This window comes from Saxophila tyrrhenica (assembly GCF_035928015.1).
Source record: "Saxophila tyrrhenica strain CCFEE 5935 chromosome Unknown scaffold_6, whole genome shotgun sequence".
Lineage (NCBI taxonomy): Eukaryota > Fungi > Ascomycota > Dothideomycetes > Mycosphaerellales > Extremaceae > Saxophila > Saxophila tyrrhenica.
This window is the reverse complement of record NW_027041738.1, coordinates 1,040,809-1,063,304: the sequence shown is the minus strand read 5'-3', so window position 1 is coordinate 1,063,304 and position 22,496 is coordinate 1,040,809. Positions and strand designations below refer to the sequence as shown.

The 22,496-nt window shown below is 55.7% G+C and overlaps 11 protein-coding genes across 11 annotated transcripts; 4 read left to right on the top strand and 7 right to left on the bottom strand.

Annotated features, from left to right (window-relative positions):
* Positions 1–142: 142 nt before the first annotated feature.
* Positions 143–1,687, bottom strand: LTR77_004490 (uncharacterized protein; the record flags this gene model as incomplete). Its single annotated transcript, XM_064801744.1, has 1 exon — positions 143–1,687. One exon carries the CDS (start codon positions 1,685–1,687, stop codon positions 143–145), a length of 1,545 nt encoding a protein of 514 aa, XP_064660374.1.
* Positions 1,688–3,055: 1,368 nt separating this feature from the next.
* On the bottom strand, positions 3,056–5,950 carry LTR77_004489 (uncharacterized protein; the record flags this gene model as incomplete). The annotated part of the gene is given in 2 exon segments (XM_064801743.1): positions 3,056–3,599; positions 3,618–5,950. 2 exon segments carry the CDS (start codon positions 5,948–5,950, stop codon positions 3,056–3,058), a joined length of 2,877 nt encoding a protein of 958 aa, XP_064660373.1.
* Positions 5,951–6,366: 416 nt separating this feature from the next.
* Positions 6,367–7,177, top strand: ARD1 (N-terminal acetyltransferase A complex catalytic subunit ard1; the record flags this gene model as incomplete). Its single annotated transcript, XM_064801742.1, has 3 exons — positions 6,367–6,507; positions 6,557–6,728; positions 6,780–7,177. The coding sequence occupies 3 exons, from the start codon at positions 6,367–6,369 to the stop codon at positions 7,175–7,177; spliced, it is 711 nt and encodes a 236-aa protein (XP_064660372.1).
* Positions 7,178–7,516: 339 nt separating this feature from the next.
* Positions 7,517–9,037, bottom strand: LTR77_004487 (uncharacterized protein; the record flags this gene model as incomplete). The annotated part of the gene is made up of 2 exons (XM_064801741.1): positions 7,517–8,677; positions 8,927–9,037. The coding sequence occupies 2 exons, from the start codon at positions 9,035–9,037 to the stop codon at positions 7,517–7,519; spliced, it is 1,272 nt and encodes a 423-aa protein (XP_064660371.1).
* Positions 9,038–9,266: 229 nt separating this feature from the next.
* On the bottom strand, positions 9,267–10,676 carry ARG4 (argininosuccinate lyase; the record flags this gene model as incomplete). The annotated part of the gene is made up of 1 exon (XM_064801740.1): positions 9,267–10,676. One exon carries the CDS (start codon positions 10,674–10,676, stop codon positions 9,267–9,269), a length of 1,410 nt encoding a protein of 469 aa, XP_064660370.1.
* A 270-nt stretch (positions 10,677–10,946) lies between these two features.
* Positions 10,947–12,110, top strand: DES1 (sphingolipid delta-4 desaturase; the record flags this gene model as incomplete). Its single annotated transcript, XM_064801739.1, has 1 exon — positions 10,947–12,110. One exon carries the CDS (start codon positions 10,947–10,949, stop codon positions 12,108–12,110), a length of 1,164 nt encoding a protein of 387 aa, XP_064660369.1.
* Positions 12,111–12,205: 95 nt separating this feature from the next.
* LTR77_004484 (uncharacterized protein) lies at positions 12,206–12,704 on the bottom strand (the record flags this gene model as incomplete). The annotated part of the gene is made up of 2 exons (XM_064801738.1): positions 12,206–12,640; positions 12,690–12,704. The coding sequence occupies 2 exons, from the start codon at positions 12,702–12,704 to the stop codon at positions 12,206–12,208; spliced, it is 450 nt and encodes a 149-aa protein (XP_064660368.1).
* Positions 12,705–13,152: 448 nt separating this feature from the next.
* Positions 13,153–13,591, top strand: nrf1 (GTPase regulator Nrf1; the record flags this gene model as incomplete). Its single annotated transcript, XM_064801737.1, has 2 exons — positions 13,153–13,186; positions 13,236–13,591. The coding sequence occupies 2 exons, from the start codon at positions 13,153–13,155 to the stop codon at positions 13,589–13,591; spliced, it is 390 nt and encodes a 129-aa protein (XP_064660367.1).
* Positions 13,592–14,497: 906 nt separating this feature from the next.
* Positions 14,498–16,441, top strand: LTR77_004482 (uncharacterized protein; the record flags this gene model as incomplete). Its single annotated transcript, XM_064801736.1, has 3 exons — positions 14,498–14,875; positions 14,929–15,226; positions 15,348–16,441. 3 exons carry the CDS (start codon positions 14,498–14,500, stop codon positions 16,439–16,441), a joined length of 1,770 nt encoding a protein of 589 aa, XP_064660366.1.
* Positions 16,442–16,448: 7 nt separating this feature from the next.
* On the bottom strand, positions 16,449–19,263 carry LTR77_004481 (uncharacterized protein; the record flags this gene model as incomplete). Its single annotated transcript, XM_064801735.1, has 2 exons — positions 16,449–18,847; positions 18,900–19,263. The coding sequence occupies 2 exons, from the start codon at positions 19,261–19,263 to the stop codon at positions 16,449–16,451; spliced, it is 2,763 nt and encodes a 920-aa protein (XP_064660365.1).
* A 1,630-nt stretch (positions 19,264–20,893) lies between these two features.
* Positions 20,894–21,943, bottom strand: LTR77_004480 (uncharacterized protein; the record flags this gene model as incomplete). Its single annotated transcript, XM_064801734.1, has 1 exon — positions 20,894–21,943. The coding sequence occupies one exon, from the start codon at positions 21,941–21,943 to the stop codon at positions 20,894–20,896; it is 1,050 nt and encodes a 349-aa protein (XP_064660364.1).
* Positions 21,944–22,496: the final 553 nt, after the last annotated feature.

The following is a 22,496-nucleotide window of genomic DNA, read 5'->3' as shown; positions in this document are numbered from 1 at the left end:
GAGAGGAACACGATCGCAGAATATGAAGGAGTCTATTGTATATCTATCCGAACGCCTTGCTAATTCCAAAGCCTCCCACATGCCCGGGGTATCATACATACAGCCATAGATCCATCGCAACATCCCACGTCCGACATAATCCCTACATCAAACCCCCAAGCACCAACTTTCCCAACCCGGCCACTTCCACCTTCACGTTCGCTCTCGTCCCATCTTCGAACTCCCGCAGCACGTTGGAAACCAAGATCTTGCGAATGGCCTTGTCCGCCTTCGAGAAAGCCTCGCCAACGCCAGGTCCACAAGCCTCAGACGAAGGCACGAGATCCAACAGCTTGCCATATGTATCGATCAAAGTATCGCAAAGCGTAGCATACGTGGTCGCAAAGTCTGCATCAAAAGGCAGATGCGGAGTCACCAGATGCTGGAACTCGTGTCCACTGACATTGTTGATCGGCGAAGGATACTCCTGCGGACTCGTCGCTTCCGTAGCTGACCTTGGAATGCCCAAGTAGTCCGGCGACGGCGTGGTGATGGCTATGCTGTCCGTAGCTGTACTCGCTCGCCTTCCCTTGTTGTTCCTGTTCCCCAGCCCCATCCCACTCTTGAACATCTGGCCCATACGGCCTTTGCTAATGCTGTTGCCGCTAGTGTCGAAGCCGGAGAGGGATTGATAAGTCTCAAACTCTTGTAGCAGGGCGGACAGGGCTTTGAGGTATTCGAGCGCGGAGCCGGAGTTGAGGTCGAGGAGGGCCGGGAGGCTGTAGCCGAGGACGAGGTAGCTGTTTGCGCGCCGGCCGAGTTTGAGCGGATGCATGGACGGGATGGATTGCAGGGAGGATGGCGTGTAGTGCCAAGTGCCAAAGTAGAATATATTGCCGTCGTGGACTTTCCGGAGGTACTCTATCGTGGCCATGCGTTTGGTAGAGGTCTCGTGGATCTGCTGGTACACTACCTGCGGGTTGTGGGTACCCGTTGGTATCGACGAAGTAGGCTGTAAGGACAAGCCATTGCGTTCGCCGTGGGAGGAGCTGATGTCTCGACTGAAGCTGGCTTGTGGTTGTAGACCTGGTCTGTCGGGAGGGGCTCGCTTGGGCACAGCGGGTGCTGCGAGCATGGAGGCCCCAGCGAGGGGAGGAGGGTACATGCCCTTCGAGATCTCCACGGCCGTCGTTGGTCTGTCTGCCACTGTATCCGGAAGGTCCGGGTAGGCGAGCGTCGGTAGGTTGTCCGTAGATCTGAACTTGGACGAGAGTGATCTCGCAGATATCGACAGCTTTCCTCTCTTCGGTGTGGGTGGGACGAATGACGGAGGAAGGGGGCCAGTAGTCTGAGCCTCCTCTTCCTCCGCCGGCGACGTGGTAAAGGACGACGTGATGAGGTTGCCCGACGAAGGGAATCGCGGCTTGTGGCCAAACGTCGTTGCTGATCCGGCGCTGGGCTGCGTGCGGTGAGATCGCAAGGAGACCGACCTCTTGACGTTGTGGCCTATATCCGAGACACTGCTCGTCAGGCTCAAGAGGCTGCTCTCCCGCTTATGGCCATTGATCAGCTTGCTCTTGTCACTCTCCGTAGGCACCTCCAGCGGCGGGCTGAGCCTCGTGCTGTCCCCTGCCGTGTACTCGCTGGGCTGCCTCTTGCTGCCGAAGCGATTAAAGACAGACGAACTGCTGGTGGAGAAGGAGGGCATTGCGGGGCCTTGCCGCAACGGAGCGGTATTGCCTCACCAACCCTGAAGGCCCAGGGGCGACCTGCTCCGTCGGTGCCGTTGCGGGTGCGTCTCAGATCGAGGCTTGTGATCCTGCTGTAGGCGTTGTTTCCACCATCGTAAAGCTTGCATCCCATTGGGTTGGTTGTACCGCTCCAATGCAGGGGCAAGTCTCGGCGCACATGCCGAGCTCCATCTCACCCACCGACCTTTCATGTGAAGCTTCGTCCTGACTTCAGCGGCCTAACACTATGTACAGCATATGACTCGCAGCACATGACCGTACAGCATGTGAAGGTGCCTAAAGAGGACCGGCCTCAGGGAAGAAAGGGTATGAGTCTGGAAGATGGAGTGAAGTTGGTGGGTTGTAAAATCGGTTTCTAGCAGTCCAAGCAAGTACATCGCAGCATCCATCAAAAGCAGCACCAGGAGCTTCACCGTGAGCAAAAAGCAATGCCATCCATCGAAGCGAGTCCATCGCCCAGTCTGCAAACCAGCCCAGCAATGCAACCTCTCCGAGCGACAAAACAACCATAAACTCCTGCAAGCAATCCCAGCGATAAACCACCCTTGGACTCCAGCAGAACATCCCGGCAATGCAACATCCATGAGCTCCAGCAAACAAGCCATCCTTCCCAGCCTTCAGCCAACGCCACAGCGCCGCGCTTGAACCCATAGCAATCTCCATCCAACAAGCAGCCTTCAAGAACCCATGCAATGCCTTGCTGTTCGAGGCCAGCGCGCCTTTCGAATCGTTGAGGTCGGAGATGCGTGTGCCGTGCAACCAGAGAAGCGAGCCAGAAGCGAACCGATGAGAGCCGTCGACGATCGTGGTGGAATGGTAGACGGGTCGTGTCCTGCAGACCGCAGGTATGAATTCGGGGCGCCGGGCGTCGCCTCTGCAGCATCTCGTCAGCATCTGAGCAATCATGTTGATGGAGAAATACTCACCGCCTCTCGTTCTCTTGCGCACCACCGTATCCGGACCGCATAGGTCCGGGGTTTGCCACTCCTGGCTGGGGCGTCAGGGCATACGCCCTGGGTGCATACCAGGAGCAGCTGCAGCCGCCGGCTGGGGCGCCGGGACATACGTCCCGGGTGCATACCGGACGGACTGCGACAAAAGATCAAAGTTTCCAGGGCCCTCAACAGATTCGTGCAGGTCGCGTGGGAGCCATTTGTACTACGTGGGGGCTCGACCACTGCGCTCGGTCTGCAACAATTTTAAACTGCTTTGTTGGTGCCACACAAGCATACACCCTCAACGGCTCGCCTGCTCAAACCTGGGCAGTACACCGGGCTTCGAGGGTCACCGGCTAAGAGCCCCAGGGGCCCCCAGTATTCGGAGTGTCATGCTGCGCACGCAAGAGTCTGTGCTCTACACGTCTGGTTCCGGTGGGGCATACAATCTAACCAAGACTGCTTTGCACGCTCACTTCGGACGCCTCGGGCAGGCCACCCTGTCGTGGTACCTCCGCCTGCAGCGGACTTTCGTTGTGCTCGGATCGAGACACGAACGGCGGTTGGTTTGTCGTCCGCGATCTTTTGGGCCATTTTTTTAGAGTCGCTGACCAACGACTGGCGATGAACGGCGATGAACGGCGGTGAACCAGATGAACCAGATGGCTGATTCGGAGAACAAGGAGGTGACTGCGCCTTCGATGGCGTAAAGGGTGGTCTGCGGTCTGCATTGTTGGATGATGTGTTGTTCTTCGGTGTCGTTCTTCGTTGTTCGTTGTGGCGTCGTGGCTCTGGCTGGTTGCTTCTGGTGGTGCTCTCTGGTTGCTGGCACTCTCGGATTACGACTCCTCGTCGCTGGATGATGTTTCGCTCTTCGTTGCTCGTTTCGATGTCGAGGCTCTCGGTGGTCGCTTTTGGTGGTGCTCTCAGGTCGCTGGGTTGCTCGGCTTACAAAATTTCGTCGATGTCGTTGCCTTCAGGCTCCGACTTCACCACAGCTTCGTGCACGCTCCTCTCGCTCGCAGTGGACTTCGAAGTGCCACCGAGCTTGTTCTTCCTGCCCGCACTGGTCTTCCCGACGCGTCCGCCCCTGACTTTTCTGCTGGCAGTAACATTGACGGCATTGGCGGTCGGCTTGTTCTTCAGGCTGTTGACACGGCGTTTGATCCTCTCCCGTGCTTCCGGCCCCATCCTTCCCATAAGGCCGTCAAAGCGCGCTTGCAGCTGCTCGCGTTCGAAGACACCACCTTCTTCGATTTCGTTCTCGCTGGGCGCTTCCATGCCCACCTTGGCCCTCCCACCAGAGGCCTCAAACCTCTCGCTGTCCTCCTCTTCGAACGGTACATAATCCTCCTCTCCGCCGGCGTCAGCGTGATCTGAGCTGACATAGCCGCTGTCGTCAACGGGCCCTGCAATTTCTTCGCGGAGATGGGCGTCTTCGAATTGGCTGGCAGTGCCTCCATTCTTCTTCTCTGCCGACAGTTTTGCGAGGCCCTTCATCTTCTCGTGGACCGACGGCCTGCTGTGGATAGTGCTTTCCTCCTTGTGTGGCTTCATTTTGGAGAAAAACGACATCATATCATCCATCTCCCCCGCTTTCTGCTCGATGTTGAACTGAATGTCGGCCCTGCTTAGCGATGCCTGTTGCGCATCACCCAACTGCCCATACTTCTCTTCTCGCTTCTCGTCTGCATCTTCGAAGCTGTCGGACATCATCAGGTCGACAACTACTTCGTCGAATCGTGGTGGCCAGCAATAATTCACTTGATGGAGCCTGGATTCCAACCCTGCGCCGTCGGCGTAGGCTTCTGCGGCACAGCGGAACTTGGTCATGCCACGCAGCGTCTTGACGACCTCAGTCCAGATGGTTGGGAAGAGCTTCTTCTCCTGGCATGTTGCCTGACGTGGCATATCTTCTCCAAATGAGCGAGCGTATAACTTGGTGATCTGCTCTGAGCTGAGGAAGGTTGAAGCGGCCTCGAGATGGAGCTCTGGAAGATACGAGAGGATGCACTTCTGGGCGTAGATGACCTTTTGGAATCCTTCCGGCCTTTCTTCAAGCGGGTAGGGCCTCCACCCGAGGGGTTCATCGGGGTCGAAATAATCGCCCAGGAGCTCCACTTCGTGGCTCTGAAACGGGACCGAACGAACCGCAGTGTAGCTGACCATGGTCTGGGGTTTGGTCGGATCGACGTTGTACCAGTGCTGCATTGGTGAGGCAGAGGGATGCTTGTGTGGCTCGGGGCACCGCTGAGCATGGATGACTTCGAGCTCGACCTTGTACTTCTTGAGCGCGGCCTTGTGCTTCTTTTCACACGCCTGGACTGCTTCGTCAATGACCGATTGCCACTTCTTCGCGCTCTCTTGGTATGCGCGGTCAACGATCAATTTCCAGGTTTGGGCCGAGCCCGTTTGATCCGTGTTCAGACCGTGAGTCGGGTCTGCCGGGATAGTTGCGGCCTCTCGAGCATTGTTCTCCTGAGCAATGGCCCGCTGATATTCCATCGTCTGGTCGTGTACGTGCACTGCGTGGTCGAACCCTCCTGGGGAAGCCTGCTCGGTGGCGACATTGACTTCCATCGGCACATCAGCAGTCGCCTCTGCTGCGTTGTCGAAGGGCCACTTCTCGGCGGCGGCGACATGCTCTTGTGCCCTTGACTGGTCATCTCCGACCATTTGCTCTTCGCGAGACGTCGACTCTGCGGCCAGGTCATCGCACATCTTCTCGACGCCAGTGGCATGCTGTTGTGCCTTCGGCGGGTCGTCTACGACCATTTGCTCGTTGCAAGACGCTAGCTCTGTGGCAACGTCATCGCGCCTCTTCTCGACGCCGGCGACAAGCTCTTGAAGTCTCGACCCTTCCGTAAAGAACGCTTGGTTTTGTCGAGAAACGATTTGGAGCTCCAGGAGCAGCAGGTTGACGGCTTGGTCTTTCTGGTTGTACGCGTTCTCGACGGCAGAGCCCAATTGTCGGAGCCACGCAACTTCGTTGGTGAGGTTTTGCTCTCTCTGAGAAGACGCCCTGAGCCGCTGATCGAGGCTGGTGATGTGTTGTTGATATTGGTAGGCGACAGCATCCCTGGCGGCCTGGGTGGCGATGCTTCTCGCGTGAAGGTCCTCCCGGACATCATCATCACACTCGGTTCGTACGCGCTTGCTGTCTCGGAGAAGGGGGAGGTGGTCGACATTTGGGGCCTTTCTCTTGTTGCTGCCGGGGACCGGCTGGTACTGGTATCCTTCGACCTCGAGGCCGGAAGGCTCTTCTTGCGCCGTGGCGGCGGCCATCTCGTGGTGGCGGAGTGGTGTGAGTTGCTGACAGGTGTGTTGCGGTGGTGGAAGAAGATGTGTGGAAGTGGAGAAGATTGAACAGTAGTGTGTGCAAAGATGCTTGACAACTGTTCGTGGTGTGTTGGTGTGAAGAGATTGAGGTTGGAATTGCAGCGCGTTGTGCGTATGTACGTGGCGGGCTCGTTAATGCCTTGGCGCTTCTCGCGAGGAAATTGCGAAACTGCCCTCTTCACATGATTATGCCACGACTTCTGCCAGCAGCTCTACTTCCCTCTTTGGACATAAGCGAGCGTCGGAAGTACCCGCAACGCCGATCCTCCAGCTTTTTCACATGTTAAAGACGACCTCACTTCATCGTCTCGACTCTCTGCCATTTTTCTAAAACTGCCACATCGTCGTACAACACCGCAAACATGGACATCCGACTTCTCCACCCGTCCGATATTCCTCATGTTCAGCAAACAAACATCACGAATCTGCCCGAAAACTACTTCTGCAAATACTACATGTACCATGCCTTGAGCTGGCCGCAACTCAGCTATGTCGCAGTGGATGTAGGATGCATTGTCTCTTCTCGTGCGCGCATGATGCTGATTCCTATAGGTCTCTCGCCCGAAGAAATCGCCCTACGATGCGCCGAAAATAGTAGGATACGTGCTCGCGAAGATGGAGGAAGACCCGATAGATGGCGTTCAACATGGGCATATTACATCTCTGAGCGTGATGCGGACACACCGACGGTTGGGATTGGCGGAGAAGCTCATGAGGCAGAGTCGTAAGTCTTGCGAAGCTCTGGGATGACGGGCGCAGCTGACCTGCACTGCAGAGCGAGCAATGTTCGAAACCTACAAAGCCGTCTACGTCTCGCTGCACGTACGAGTATCCAACATCGCCGCACTTGCGCTCTATCGAGACACCCTGGGCTTTACGGTCGGCGGCACAGAGGCGAAGTACTATGCGGATGGCGAGGATGCGTATAGCATGCGCATGGACTTGGACTATCTACGAGAGGAGGCGCTGGATGCGGAGGACTCCGATCAAGAAGATACAGTTGGACAGGACGAAGGCGGCGAAGTCGGCAGCGCTGGAAAGGCTGGCGAGGGTGCCGATGCGAAGCAGAAGGAGAGGAAGCGCAAGGTCAAGGTCGGCAGGCAACTGGGCGTCCAGGAGCTGGTGGAGAACAACGCAAGCTCTCAGCAGGCGAAGGCGAATGGAGCATCATGATCCAGAAACGACATGCGCGACCACACTAAGGAGGCATCACCCAACCATGCGAGCATCAGTGTTGAAGAATGAGACATTAAATATCCAGCCTCGCAGGATCCCTGTGAACCTGCGCTGCCATGGCCGACCGCATTGGCAGGCGAGAAGGCTTGGAGAGAACCGGTTTCGGAAACATTGAAGGCTGCCTGCACGTCGATGACAGGCGGTGTGGGTGTGGCATGCTTTGGCTGCTCTGGCTGCGAAAGAACCGCCGCAATCATCAGCATTAACTTTTTGATGCGAGAAGAGTCTCACCTAAACCTTGAGGGAAGACGGGATGATTGTCATGAGAACTATGGTCTAGGTTACAGCCACTCTAACATTCGAGGTCGTCTGCAAAGCATTGACTTCCAAATCCCATCCAGCTTCCATAAGACCTTCTTGGTGTTTCTCAAGCATCGCCGCGGCTCTTCTTCTCATCTGCTCCAGCATCGCGATTACCTCTTCCGCCGCTTCGTCCCCCTTTTCGCCTTCTAGATCGCCATCGCGGCTGAAGGCAACCTGTTCTGCTATCATACACGCTTCCCACCAGCCCGCCAGCACATCCGAGGTCGAAGCGCCCGTCTTGACCACGATGCTGACTTGTGCAGGTCGGCTGCTCGTGTTCACCCAGAGAACGTACTTCCGATCCTGGTAGATCTCGAACAGCCCCGAAAGAGCATCAGTAGGGACATGAGCTGACTTTGTGCTGCTCTGCCTTTCCGTTGCCATCGACGACAGCAGATCGGACATGGAGCTGCCAACGCGGCAATAGCCCACTGCTCGTCCATCTCGATCTCTAAGCACCCCATCTCGCTCGAAGATCTGCTCCTGTTCCGAGACTTCATCTGGTGTCGGAACGTGCGACCGCTTGAGGTGGTGATACACAAGCGTCGCTCTTTGCCGGCTAAGCGTCCGCATGCTTACCGCTCTTACAGCCCTGCGGTTGGTCTCCAGATGCACTGAGAGCAGGAAGATCAGCACCGTCCAGGTCGCAACCGGCGTCGTGATCCACGATACCACCACACTGCCAGCCAGCATCCCGAGCAAGGAGATCACAGTCTCCTGGCTCGAGTCCTTAGCATTCAGCTCTCCCAGATTACCCCAACGAGCAAAATGCGCACTCAAACTCGCTTTCGCAGAGCCAGCCGCAACACCGCACAACGCTCGTAGAACGCTGCTGAAACTCAAGACAACCACTCGAATCGCTTTCGGGAAGACGGGAGAAAGGCAATCCAAGATAAACGCAATGTCGTTCAGTACATCAGCGAGGAGACGGTACATCTTGCACTCCGGCTCCAGGCTGGTGCCGAAGCGATGGGCGAAGAGGATCGTTGCAATGCGGCCGGCTGATTCCTGCAGGACGGAGAGCAAGAGGGCTGCGGTTGGTGATGCGGTGGAGTCGCCCACGCCCACGCTGGAGAGGACGGCGCGGGAGGAGAGAAGGCTGGCTATGCTGCTTGAGAAGGCTTGGAGGGAGTCCTGGGTAGTCGTCAGTGAGAGGACGGGGATCGAAGAGACATGTGGCTTACGTAGATCTGGTATCTAGGAACTTTAGCTTGTATCTTTCAAATCGACCAGTAGCACTCACTCAAGGTAGTCGTCAGTGACGCTGTGCGGGTAGCCTGCTGGCAGGAAGACGTCCAATGTTTGCTGCCATCTTGACTTGGTAACTTCTGGATACTACGACAACATCGTCAGCTCCGAATAGACGTTTCAAGTCGTTCTTACAATCGTGTCCACTCTACTGAGTCCATCCGGTCCGCTCGAAGATTGAACGTAGGTCGCCAGCACATTGCCTGCCTCGTCACTTTCGGTAATGCGAAGGGACTTGTCAGACATCCTTTCTACTGCACGTCTTTGAGCTGAGAGGGTATCTGTTATCCATGGGTATTGCAAAGACAAAGATGATGTTGCGAAGCAAGGTCGAAGGCTTGGCGAAGGATGAAAAGCACTTGGAGGTTGGCGCTTTCAACAAGACGATGGCAGTATTGTGTCGACATGACCTAAGGTGCATCTATTCGCTCAAACGCAGCACAACAATACAGGGTATCTAACACTCCTCGCAACATCATGCCTCCCCAGCAAGCGCCTTCTTTACCGCCTCAATCTGCTCCATCACAGCACTCCTGCTCGTCCCACCCTTTGCAGACCTCATCTCGACGCTCTTCTGATAGTCGAAGACTTTGAGCACATCCTTCTCAAAGCGCTTGTCTACACCCTCCAGTTGTTCGAAGCTCAGCTGGTCCATTGGCCGGCTTTCCTTCTCGGCTAGAGCGACCACTTGTCCGGAGATGTGGTGGGTTTCTCGGAACGGCACACCTTTGCGTACCAGGTAGTCTGCCAGATCGGTAGCCAACATGTCGGGCGTGAGAGACTTGAGCATGTTGTTCGGCAGGATCGCTAGCGTTGACAGCACACCAGTGGCGATTTGCAGGCTGTCGCCAACAGTCTTGACGTGATCCAGCAACGGCTCGACAGACTCTTGAAGGTCCTTGTTGTACGTCGAAGGGATGCCCTTGACGCTCATCATCAATCCAGACATCTGGCCGAAAGCGCGCCCAGCCTTGCCACGGAGCAGTTCCAGCGAGTCTGGGTTCTTCTTCTGCGGCATCAAAGACGATCCAGTCGAGTATGCATCCGCCAGCTTGACAAATGAGAACTCGCCGGAGGAGTAGATGATCAGATCTTCAGCCCAGCGCGACATATGCATCATCAGCATGCTGCCCCACTGCATCGTCTCGACTACGAAGTCGCGGTCCGCAACACCAGCCATGGAGTTCATGATCAGACCGTCAAAGCCGAGCTCCTTCGCCATGGCATCGCGATCGATGTTGAAGGGGTTGCCAGCTAATGCACCGCAGCCTAGCGGTAGTTTGTTGACCCTGAACTTGAGCTCTCGTAACCGCTGGAGATCCGCGGCGAAGAATGATCCGTACATGAGCATCCAGTGACTCCAGCGTATCGGCTGTGCTCGTTGAAGATGCGTGTATCCAGGCATGACATGCTCGATCTCCTGCTCCGCTCTCGCCGCAATGACCTTCAAGAAATCGACCAAATAGCTCTCCAGCTGGTCCAACTGATCTCGCAGCCACAGCCGCATGTCCGTAGCAACCTGGTCATTTCTACTCCGTCCCGTATGCAGCTTACCTCCAATCTCCTTGCCAATGATCTCGCCCAGCCGCCTCTCATTTGCCGTATGGATGTCCTCGTCGACGCCAGGATTGATCTCGAACGTGCCGTCCTGCCATTCTTTCGACACTTGCTTGAAGCCGCGCTCGATCTCGCTGAACTCTTGCTGCGTCAAGATGCCGTTCTTGGTGTTGGCGCGAGCATATGCTATGCTGCCGCGAATGTCCTGGGAGTAGAAGGCTCGGTCGAAGTAGATCGATTCGTTGTACTGTTGCATTATTGGGTCGAGACCACCTGTGAAGCGTCCGCCCCATAGCTTGCCTGCTGCCGGAGCGCCCTTGGAAGCCATGTTGAGTCAATGGCTTGGATGAGTTGTACAATCCTTCGTTGAAGACCTCAGAAGATTTTCTTGCGCAAGCTCACCTGTACCTGCGTCACATGGATGATCTTATCTTGTCTTCCAATGCCACCATGAGCCTCGCCCCTCGCCCGCCGCCCTCGCGCCTGCTGATCGGGAGACCCTGCCAAGAGGAGGTGACTTCCTTTTTGGCCTTCGTCCTTGAACTTCTCAACTCCTCCTTTGACACGCACCACACCGTCTGGCATTCTCATCTTCAAAATGTCATCCACGGTGTCCACTGCTACGGTGCCGGCCACTACGATCGATCAACGTCGAACAAGTCCTGCACAGGAAACGAAGCCAGAGCAACGGCCTGAGGAGAAAAGTCAAGACGAGTCAGATCGGTTCTTCTGGACATACACTGAAGAGCCACACAAGACGCGAAGACAGGAGATTATTCGAGCACATCCAGAGGTCCTCAAGCTTTGCGGGCCAGAGCCATTGACCGTTCCTCTGGTTCTGGCAGTTGTGGGGATCCAGATCTTCTGCGCCTACGCACTACGAGAATCTCCGTTCTTCTCATGGCAGTATCTTCTCACGGCGTACGTTGTGGGCGCAACGGCAAACCAGAACCTCTTCCTCGCCATCCATGAGATCTCTCATAATTTGGCCCTCAAATCGCCCATTGCCAACCGACTGCTGGCAATATTCGCCAACCTGCCGATCGGTATCCCCTACTCTGCTTCCTTCAGGCCGTACCACCTCACCCATCACAAGTCCTTGGGCGTACACGGTCTAGATACGGATCTACCGACAGCGATGGAGGCTTGGTTCTTGGACTCTGTGGGCGGCAAAGCATTTTTCTGCACTTTCCAGATCCTGTTCTACGCCCTACGACCCATGATGGTGTACAAGCTACCATTGACCCGGATCCACGCGCTCAACATAGCCGTGCAAGTTGCTTTCGATGCTCTTATCGTCAATTACTTTGGCGGCAAGGCGTTGGGCTACTTCATACTCAGCTCCTTCCTCGCCGGCTCTCTGCATCCATGTGCAGGGCACTTCATCGCCGAACACTACGTCTTCGCGCAACATAGCCGATCCCTCAAGCCCTCGCAGCCGGAATCTGCCAAGTTGGCGCCACCACCAGAGACGTTCTCATACTACGGTATCCTGAACCTCTTCACGTACAACGTTGGCCTCCACAATGAGCATCACGACTTCCCTGCGATCCCGTGGACTCGTCTCTGGAAGCTGAACGAGATTGCGAACGAGTTCTACTGCGACCTGCCATGCCACCATAGCTGGGTGGGCGTAATGTGGCAGTTCGTCCTCGACAAGGAGGTGGGGTTGTGGTGTCGGGTGAAGCGGAAGGAAGGTGGGCGCTTAGTCGGTGGAAGCAAGCCTGCTACTCATAGCCAGCCCATCGACGTGGCACGATAACGATAGATGCGCTCTGGACATAGACATAGAAATGCACGCCATATTTGCACAACACATATACAAACTACCGCCCTCTCCCTTCCATCTCTGCCACCTCACACCCCAATCCACATAATACTAACCACAATATCCATCCCCTTCCCCTCCCCACCCTCATACTTATGACTCCACATCCCATCCCGCTCATTATTCCAATACGCCCCACTGGCGCTATGCATCCCTCTCCTCCCGACCTTCCTCTCCTGGCTCTGGCCGCCAGTCACACCCGCCTCTTCATCCGCATCCGTCTGCGTGCCCGCTTCAGCTCCAGAAGACCGCGGGTCCGAGAGGTGTTGTATTATAGTGCTGTTGACGGCGAATTTGTACTTTGTGTCTGCGGCGCTGGACTCGGAGATGATGGATTTGAGGATGCTGTTTATGATGGTGTTGTTCCATTCTTGCGTGAGGGCGTGGTTGTAGTAGGAGGTGGTGGAGAGCGCGGAGTCGCAGGCGGAGTTGCAGAGTTCTTGGAGGCGGGTTGGGGGGATGGGCTGGAGTGGTGTTAGTGGTATTGGTGGTTGTTGAAGGGGAGTTGCTTACTGAATTGGTGGCCATTGTGGTAGGTATCTGACGGATTGCTCTTGAGATCAGTGTGGAAGTTGTTTCTTAGCGCTGTTTATGTACACGTTGCGAGCCTGTTGTACATGTGATACCTTGAGCCGAGTGTTTGTTGGCCGTTGTGCTGCACGACCTCGACCCTGCCTATTTGGGCGCTTATCGATTTCTAGCCGGATCGCCAATGGCTTGAAACTCTAACAAGCACGTGGGCTGCTTCTGAGCTCGTGGGCGACTCCATCTTTTCAGCAGCATTGCAAAGCTCTGCACACTCAAGCAGTGACCTCGCGGGCTCCTACAACAGCAGGACTACTGGACTCATACCGCGAGCGGTCAGTCACTGGGTAGCGCGCATCGCTGGGAGCAACCAGTAGCGGAAATAGTCGACGACCGGGGCGGCGGGAGCTCTTGAGCAATACACCAGACGATATCACAACGACATAATACAATGTCGAGCCAACCACTCCTCCAGACAGCGCCAGGCCAGTCGCCAATCTACAACCCAAACTCATCCCTACTAACGTCACACAGGCAAGCGCATCGCCCTCCCCACCCGCGTCGAGCCCAAAGTCTTCTTCGCCAATGAACGAACCTTCCTCAGCTGGCTCAACTTCACCGTCATCCTCGGCGGCCTCGCGATAGGCCTCCTCAACTTCGGCGACAAGGTTGGCCAGATATCCGCTGGCCTCTTCACACTTGTTGCATTGGCGTCGATGCTGTATGCGCTGGTGACGTTCCATTGGCGAGCAAAGAGTATACGGATGCGAGGGCAGGGAGGGTTTGATGATCGGTTTGGACCTACGGTGCTGGCGATTGCGTTGCTGGCGGCGGTGGTGGTGAATTTTGTGCTGAGGGTCACGATGGCGCCGGGGGAGAGTAAGAAGTAGGGCTGACGTTGGCTGGAGGAAGGCGATGTTGGATGACTCTATTGTGCATATGGTGTCCTATCATTTGCCAGGAGATCGCTTGTCAATACCACCGGCCTTACCGTTACGTCTCGATCCGGCCTACCGTTGGTTGAAGTTCTCTACGAGCAACGGATTCCAGGAATGTTGAACAAGTACGGAAACCCACGGGAACGCGACGACGTGTTGGGACGAAACCACCAGGCTGACAAATACTGCATACCTGGACGGCTGGAGGCGGCAGAGCGCAAGCCAACTAGAAGTAATACATGCTGAAAGCTCAAGGAACTCCCTCTTCTACCAGACACAATGGCTGCCACATTGGTCCTTCTATCTCACTTGTCTTTGACTCCTAGGCGTTTCTCAGCGTGGAGAGTAGCCTTGGAGATGTCGTGAGCCCTAGACAGTCGCCCACTATCCTTGTCTTGTCGTACGACTGTTGTCTTTGTGTTTATGAGTAATGCTCTCAGAGCATCGAGTTACGAGCGATGAGAGCTTTCTGGCTGAACATCAAAGTGGCAGCTATGCGCCATCCGTGGCAAGATGTGCCGTCTGCTCATCTCGTCTCAATAGCTACAGTTTAGTGAAGCTGTGAAGAACGTGTCGCGGTGGTATCGCAGCCAACCCCGACATCGGCCTTCAATCACGGCTAACCGGCACATTCAACGACGAAAAACCAAGACGACAGGTCAAGCCTTCCTCACCGCAGTAGCATCAAGGCCACGAAGGGAAGGCGCCGATAACGCCTCGATATCCGAAGGCAATGGTAGGGATCTGATATGCATTTGTTGACTTTCTATCCTTGTACATCTTATACATTCTTACCGATCGCTTCTTGGAAGGTTATCAGTGGTATGAGGAAGAGAGCTCGAAGCACTAGTGGCGAACATGTCTCCTCCCGCATCTGCACAGTCGTTCGCGATAGAAGAGAGTAACTCAAGACCCAACGGACTGGTCCGACAGTTCACGCACGATGGCCGTGTGCTCGAGGCTCCAGGCGAGCGGCACGAGGATGAATTGGATATCGAGCAGGGCGCAGAGTCCGAGGACAAGCGGCCAGGCATCGCCCTCAGCCGGACCATATCATCTGGACCCCCCTATACGATCTTTGGACCTAGAGCAAAGATGTTCATCATAATATCCGTCTCCGTCTCCTCCCTCATATCGCCCTTTGGCGCAACGACATTCTATCCAGCGCTGAACGTGTTGGCGAGGGAGCTGGACGTCACGCCTACGTTGGTCAATCTTGCCTTGACCACGTACATGGTATGCTGTCCTTCACTGATGACCTCGAGGTGCACGTGACTGATGAACACCAGATCGCTCAAGCCATTGCGCCGGCGATAATAGCTGGAATGTCTGACGCCAGTGGTCGAAGAACATCGTTCATTATCTGCTTCGTCATCTACATCGTTGCGAATATTGGGCTTGCGCTGCAGACCAATTATGCTGCGCTTCTCATCCTGCGAATGGTCCAAGCAGCCGGCTGCAGTGCTGCCATCGCCCTCGCGAACGCTGTCGTCGCCGACATAGCGACGAGTGCTGAGCGAGGACGTTACATGGGTTATGCGACTGCAGGCTTGCTCGTGGGACCTGCTTTTGGTCCGACCATCGGCGGTAAGTCCAGCTGCCACTTGCAGAAGCTTCTTCAAAACATCCCGTCTTCAAACGTTTTGAGACCTTCCCAGCTTGATCGATTGTCCGAAACCTCCACTGACCATGCTACCCATCAATCTAGGCGTTCTCTCCCAATTCCTCGGCTGGCGATCCATCTTCTGGTTCCTCGTCATCTTCACTACAGTCCTCTTAGTCGTCTTCACCCTCTTCTTTCCCGAGACCTGCCGCAATGTCGTCGGCAACGGCTCCATACCAGCCAAAGGCCTCAACCAATCCATCCTCGGCTACATCCAGCAGCGACGGCACGCTCGCAGCAACGAGTCGATACACGATGACCAGTCCATTGTCTCCACGCAGAGGAAGCGGAAATTCACCTTTCCCAATCCACTCACTACTCTCAAGATCCTGGGTGAGAAGGAGAGTTGTATCGTCCTGCTGTACAATGGCTTCTTCTTCACCGGCATGATGATCTGCGTCGCCAGTGTTCCCGACCTCTTCCAGCGGGTGTACCATCTCAACGAGCTCGAAATCGGCTTGTGCTACATCTCACTCGGCGTGGGCAGCTTGGTCTCCGCATTGACGATGGGGCATGTCGTGGACTGGAATTTCCGCCGCTACGCCAGCCGGTTGGGCTTCGAGATCAAGAAGGGCAAGCAGCAGGATCTCGAGAACTTTCCCATCGAAGTCGTGCGCTTCCAGGTCGTCCTTCCAGGTCATGTCCTTGGAACCATGGGCATCCTTGTGTACGGTTGGACGCTCAAGTTTGAGACACACATTGCTGGTCCGGAAGTGGCGCTCTTCTTCATCGGCTTCGGTGTCTCGACCGCTTTCAACCTCACGAACACTCTGCTCATCGATCTGCACCGCGACAAACCAGCTACGGCCACAGCAGCGGTAAACTTCGTACGGTGCTTGCTCTCTGCCGCAGGAGCTGCTGCTATCATCCCAATGTGCGATGCCATGAACCCTGGCTGGGCCTTCACCTTGCTCGCACTGATATACACAGTGTACATCGTGCTGGTGTTCTGGATCATGAAAAGTGGGCAGCGGTGGCGGCAGGAGGCGGCGGCGAAGCAAAAAGCCAAGGAAGAGGAGAAACGGGCCATAGAGGAAGCGGAGCTAGACATTGAGAAGCATTCAAGCGCGGAAGACACGCCCACGAGGCGAAAATCGCAGGAGAAGCAGGAGGAAGCCGAAGGTCCGCCAGAGCGATGAGATTTGGTTAGACGAGCAAGATAGTCTCCCGTCGTCCGGTCTTATGCAAAGGCACGCCTCCAAACCGTGGCCGTTTCGGGAGCCAGTATGAAATTCCAACGCCCACTCGTCGGTACATAGGACATCCATCAGTTCGCGGATCTCCAGAGGGTGTCTCGACTGGCTCCACTAGAAGCAGGAAATACCTTCGCATGCTGCGTGTGAGGCGCCGCCTTGCCTCCTGCGGACCGATGTCTTCCGCGTTGATGGCCATCTCCTGTCGGGCCATCGCCTCTTCGTTGGTGTCGCGCCACATATTGAGATCGTAGTCGTAGGCTGGTTTGGATCTGCCAAGACCAAGGACGTTAGGCCGTCCCGAAAAGTTACTGTCATAGTCGAACAGTACCTGCCAGCCTTGCCATAGTGGGCCGCCGCTTCTTCGCCAGGCGCTCGACCGTAGGAAATGATTATTAGGCTTACTATGCTGCCAGAACGTCTTCGTATCCGTTTCGTGCCAGAGAAGAATCGTCTGGAAGTGGGCAGGCGGGTGTACTGGGTTGTCAAAGAGAGCGAGCCCAGCTAATCTAGCAGTCGGAGGCGCTTCCAAACAGGCGACTTGTCGTTGGCCTGTAGTTGGTAAATCGCTGAAGATCCGGTCAAAACTGCAGTGTTCCTTATGCGCGATGATACCTCCGTCAGTTGCGTCATCAACCCGTGCGTAGCAGTTGGTACATCTCCAACCTGAAGTCGCACGTCTTGGTTCTCCCGATGGTGAGTCTACAAACAGCAAGCGAGCGTCGCTGGCCGACCGAACACTATGCGCAACGTCGTATTCCGGCGACAGATTGAGTGTGGTTATAAGGTCCAACTTTGTCTGCGAATAACCGCCAACTTCGGGCAACCATCCGTAAGCTTTGGCGCACAAGGCATTAGTCCTGAGCGACGTGGGTTTCACACCACGTCGTGCCGGCATCAAGGGGTTGAAATCCAAGAATTTGATGTTCCTGAGATTCATCGAGTGGCACCGCACGAAGCCTTCAAGCTCTTTAGAAGTCTGCGATCTGGAAATGCGACTCAGAGTTCGTATTTGCCCATCCTTCGACGCCCAGCTCCAGCTTGGTGCTCGGCCGGGATGCGCGCGGCAGGTACTGCAGTCCTCTGGATACCAATACAACGATCGAGCAAGCTGGCCGGTCCATAGACCAGCCTGATGCTCTTGCTTGGTTCGCCAGGCTATGGCTGTTGCCAAACCTTGAAAAGCAACGAGCTTGTCGGTGAGCACCGTCAAATCGCGGGAGGTATAGTCTCTAATCATCTCATCTTGATCAAAGATTCCATCGAAGGGATCGTCACGTCTTTTCACACCTCCGAGCATTTCGCGCACCAAAGGTGCTTTCCAAGTGCCAGCTGGGCATCCCAGAGTAACAATATTGCAACGAAGAGTCGAGAACGGACGCCGTTCCTGCGGCGCACCTGTTTGTTCTAACATGTTGTCTCTTCGTAATTGTGGGATGACTAGGGGACGGTACCAGGACGTCGTTTTCGAAAACCATGTGCTCCTCTCCTTAAGACCACCAAGATGCTCGTCAAAACCATCTTCCGACTTGGTTAGGGTGTGACATTCCCAGTATAGCTGATACTCGCCGAAATAGAGTATTCGCCTCGAAAGCATGCGCTCCTGGAATGTCCACGCTCGCTTGCTCCACAGGCTTGTCCTAAGCTCCCGGGCCAGTGCTGTATCGAACCCAAGCGGTCTCTGGGTATTGTGGCCGTCCAAGAACGGTAGCACCGAGGTCACTGTGAGGTGGCCGAGTGATTGCTCCTGGCCAACACTGTCCGGCGCAAGCCATGGGATGGTCGCTTGCGGCTGGAAGAGCTTTCGCGCGAAGAGCCCGCTATGACCGTCCCTGTCACCTATGACGGCAAGCGTCAGAGTTGCATGTTGGTACACTGATGGCATCAGTGCAGCCTCGCGCTCCCAGTCATCATCGTCATCTTGGACAATACACAAACAATCGACCCACAAGAAGGATATATCAAGGAGCCGGGTGACCTCCATGGCGTCCCGAATCGTGGCTGGAATTTGCTCCTTCGGAAAGCCATTCTTGAACATGTCGACGGTGGCCTTGGTTGTTCGCAGACCGGTCAGCGATCCCCAGCGATAGCTAAGTGCTGCAAAACAACCTTGACATCCATTCGTTTCCAAGAGCTTAGGGTTTCCAACTTTCGAGACCTGGACGACTCGAGTGGGTAGCGTGGATACCGACAGCCTTTTATCGACTCTTGTGCCGGCCAAGGTCAATCGGCACTTCCAGTGGTCTTTTCTGCAGCTTCCTAGCCATCTACTCGCCAATGTCAAAGTCTCCGCGGACACCAAATGCGCTGGCTCATGCCATGGCACAGTAGCTTTGATTTCCTTTCTGGCATCTGAGTGTTGTCAGCATTGCTTCCCTCGGTTGTACCGAACGCACGAACGGACCTTGAGATACGGACACTCGCAACCCAGTACCGATATCTCTGAATAGCGGGGAGACGTCGTCGCCTTCCAGCTCCAGCCCAAGAGCTATTCCAGAGGCGATACCCCGAAACTCACCCGCATTCGACCTCACCACCGGCTCGCCTTCGCCTGAAAACCCAGTCTTATCGCACAGTCGAAGACCAACCCGGCGGTCCTGGCCTGTTGAGGCATCGTGAGGAAGCACCTCACAGAGGACTCGGCAGAATTTGCAAGCGCCTCCATTGGCAAAAACTTGCTGAACAGTCGGTCCCAAGTGCCATGCCTTGGAGTACTCGTGGATGAGATGCTCAATGTCTTGCTGGCTCCGACAGACGGACGTATACATTATAGGGGGCCAACGGCTCAGGGCAAAGTTGTTGACGAGGCTGCATTGCTCGCACAAAGCAGACATTGGAGGCTTCAAGGATCCCGCCACCGACTCATAGAGGCTCGATGGTTCTTCTGCCATGCGTAGTTCACCGAACCAGTGGTCAGGCCTGCTTCCGGGCTCTCTGGTGGTCCTATGAGGGTCGCCGGTCGAGGCGTAATGATGGTTACAGGTACGTGGCCGAGACAGTCTTCTTCAGCTTCCTCAGTAGATCGCCGCCATGGCACGTATTGCTGTTGGCCTAGTCCGTACGTCTTGGGCTTGCTCAAACAGTATCTCCCGGACACGAAGATCCAAGGAGTTCGATTGATCGTATCGTGGATCAGGAATGAAGCTTGCATGCCACGTTCAGTGTTGACTGGAGAACGCCAGGCTGAAGAAACGTCAACGCGCACCAAAAAGGGAGCCACATCTCCCCAAAAGAGCTAGCGGCTTGCGAGCTCAAACGCAAGAGTGATCAATTACAATGCAGCTGTTCACCTAGATACCACACCGATCGTGGCACAAAGCTCGTCCAGTGCACGAGACCCGGCGAGAGTTTGACTCTCTGCCAGGATCTTTACACGCAGGCTACCTTCCGCTGGACAGCTCTCCAGCAGCCCATCATAGCATCGCCATGCCATAGCGAGGCTGTCTCGCCCGCAGCATAGCCGTCCAGCGTTAAAAAAACTCACCGGAAGGCGCCACGTCGATGTCTGCAACCCCGCTGTCATCGTTTCTGTTGCCTAGAGTGGCCTTGTCTTCATATTGCGCCTTTGGATGGCCTGCTGTGGTCGACTGCACTGCAGCTTGATTGAACGTCGAGCTGTTCTGGCCCTCCAGGCAGTCACCAGAAAGCGAGCTCGAAGAAATGTCACAGCCTTCCAGTCTGGGGTGCGTCTGTAGTTGAGGTCGTTCACATGGTGACTGTCCTCAGGCGAGCAGCCGAGATTGCAATATGCATGAAAGACCGACCATCAACACCGGCCCTCTGTCTTCTATTTTGGGAAAACATCGCAAGGCCCGCTCCTAGACTCCAGAATCTCGTGTGGCGGACCTTCGAAGCCCTCCGTGTAGCAGAACATCCACAGGCACGGCCAGCACGAATGACATCCAGTTCATGGTGAACGGGTTCTCCTTGCTATCTCAATCTTAAAGTCCACGAAACTCGCTGAACCTTTCCAGGTTTCTTCGGCCGATCGATCCAGGCGGATAATTCTCGACATTGCTCGCACGGGCTTGGGGAAAGAATGCTGTCGAAACATGCGGATCAGGAGACTGGCGGTTCAGTCGTTGAGGAATTCGTCTGTAGTATTGCTATTTCTTTGCCCATGCTCTCCCGTCAAGTCGTAGATGATCATTCAGCCATCTCGGTGCTCAGCGCAGTATCATCCCATCCATGACTGGAAGGTTCAGAGCACGGCGCCCGTCATGGTCTTTCCATGCTCGCTCGATTCGTCTGCTCGACGTCCTTCCGGCCGTATCATATGCAGCAGTCTGCTGCATTCTGCGGACAATTCGTCCACATTCCCCTCAATGGCCAATATCACCATCCATCAACGAACAGTGTGTTTGTGCAACCGGCCAATCCGGAAGGCCCCTGCCCTCTTCAACCCTCAACACTCCTCCTCGCCATCTCCAACGCCCCCTCAAAACTCTTATTCCCCCCAATGAAACCCCCCGCATGCACGAAAACCCCACCCTCGACCCCACTCACTTTACTCAACTCCTCATCCCGCACCCCCCTCCACTGCTCCGGCAACCCCTTCCGATTCTCAAAACTATCGCTCGCCACACTGACCGCGCGAATCCGCCATTTCGAGTCCTTCTCCCCGTTCTCCGCGAAGAGGACGTACAGCACTTGTCCCTCACACCCATTCTCACGCTCAAGAGTGTACAGGTGGTCGGCCCAGGGCGCGCCGCCGTCGGCTTGTTGCGGTATCACTAAAATACGTCCTTGAGCGTCGTAATCCATGCGGTTGGCGAAGGCTTGCGCGATGAGAGCGCGGGCGGGCAGCCAGTTGATCGCTTTGTCGGAGAGCTCGAGGTCGAATTGCTCGCCTATGAAGGCGGAGGCGCGGAGGAAGCGGGCGTCTTCTTCGCCTTGACCCGAAGACTGGTCCACTGCCTTCGTGTCTTTGACGGGGGCGGAGTTGAAGCGGTTCACGACGCTGGCGATGCTGAATCCTCTGTCGGAGAACTTCTTCTCGATGCCGGCGGAGGCGAGGGCTTTGGAGTCGTAGTTGGCGATGCCGTTGTCGTTGGCGTCGAAGGCTTCGATGAAGTCGTCGTAGAGTTTCTGATAGAGCAGGGCGTTGTCCGGTGTACCCTCTTTGATCCCCGCGGCTTCAGCGAGGATGCGGTGGCCCTGGTGCATCCATACCAGACCTGCCGAGCTGAGTTTCGTGTGGCTACCTGGGAAAGTCGTGTTGAACTCGCGCTGGTGATGGTCGTAGCGGAGGATGTCGTGGTCGTGTACGGCGCCTACGTCAACGACGACATCGCAGGTCTTGAGCAGGTCGAGGTCGCGGGTGCGGATGAGGGAGGAGTCGCGGTAGGTGGGGAGGAGGCGGAGGAGGTGGACGGCGAGGGCTTCGTCGGCGTGGAAGTGGCCATTGTGGGTGCCGATGACGGGGGGTTTGGTGCCGTTGGTGGACATTTTGAGACGTTTGGCGGAGGGTTCGATGGTGGTCATTGATTGAGTGAAGTGGGTTGGTGGTGGCCGGTGGCAGAGGGTTTGCGCGGGTTTGAAGCTGATAGCAGTGCTGAATCGACGTTGGATCCCGAATGGTTGCAGAAGTCGCAGCTGTTGTCGTGGTATCAACCTCTTCATTGACTTGCGTCAGTCTCTTCAATGCTGCATCCAAATCTTGAGGTCCCTGCCTTAGGCCAAGATTCGCTTTTGACCAGGGTCAAACCTTAAATGTAGCCAAGAAGCATGTGAAAGTCGAGCACAGCTGGCATTTTCTCGCCTGGCATTGGGTGGGGGGTACCGCTGTGGATGCAGCCATGACATACAGACGGCCGCAGTCATTGCAGTGGGAATGAGCTGACCCAGAGTTCCAATCGACTGGGTATCATCGCGCATATTGCGAGGCCAGTCACGCCCATTTCATTCGTTGGACAGCTGGGAAGCGGGTTGGAAGCTGCAGCACATCTTGGAACTGCACGCGACACCCTTCCTCGGCGGTACATTACCTATTCCCTCCCAC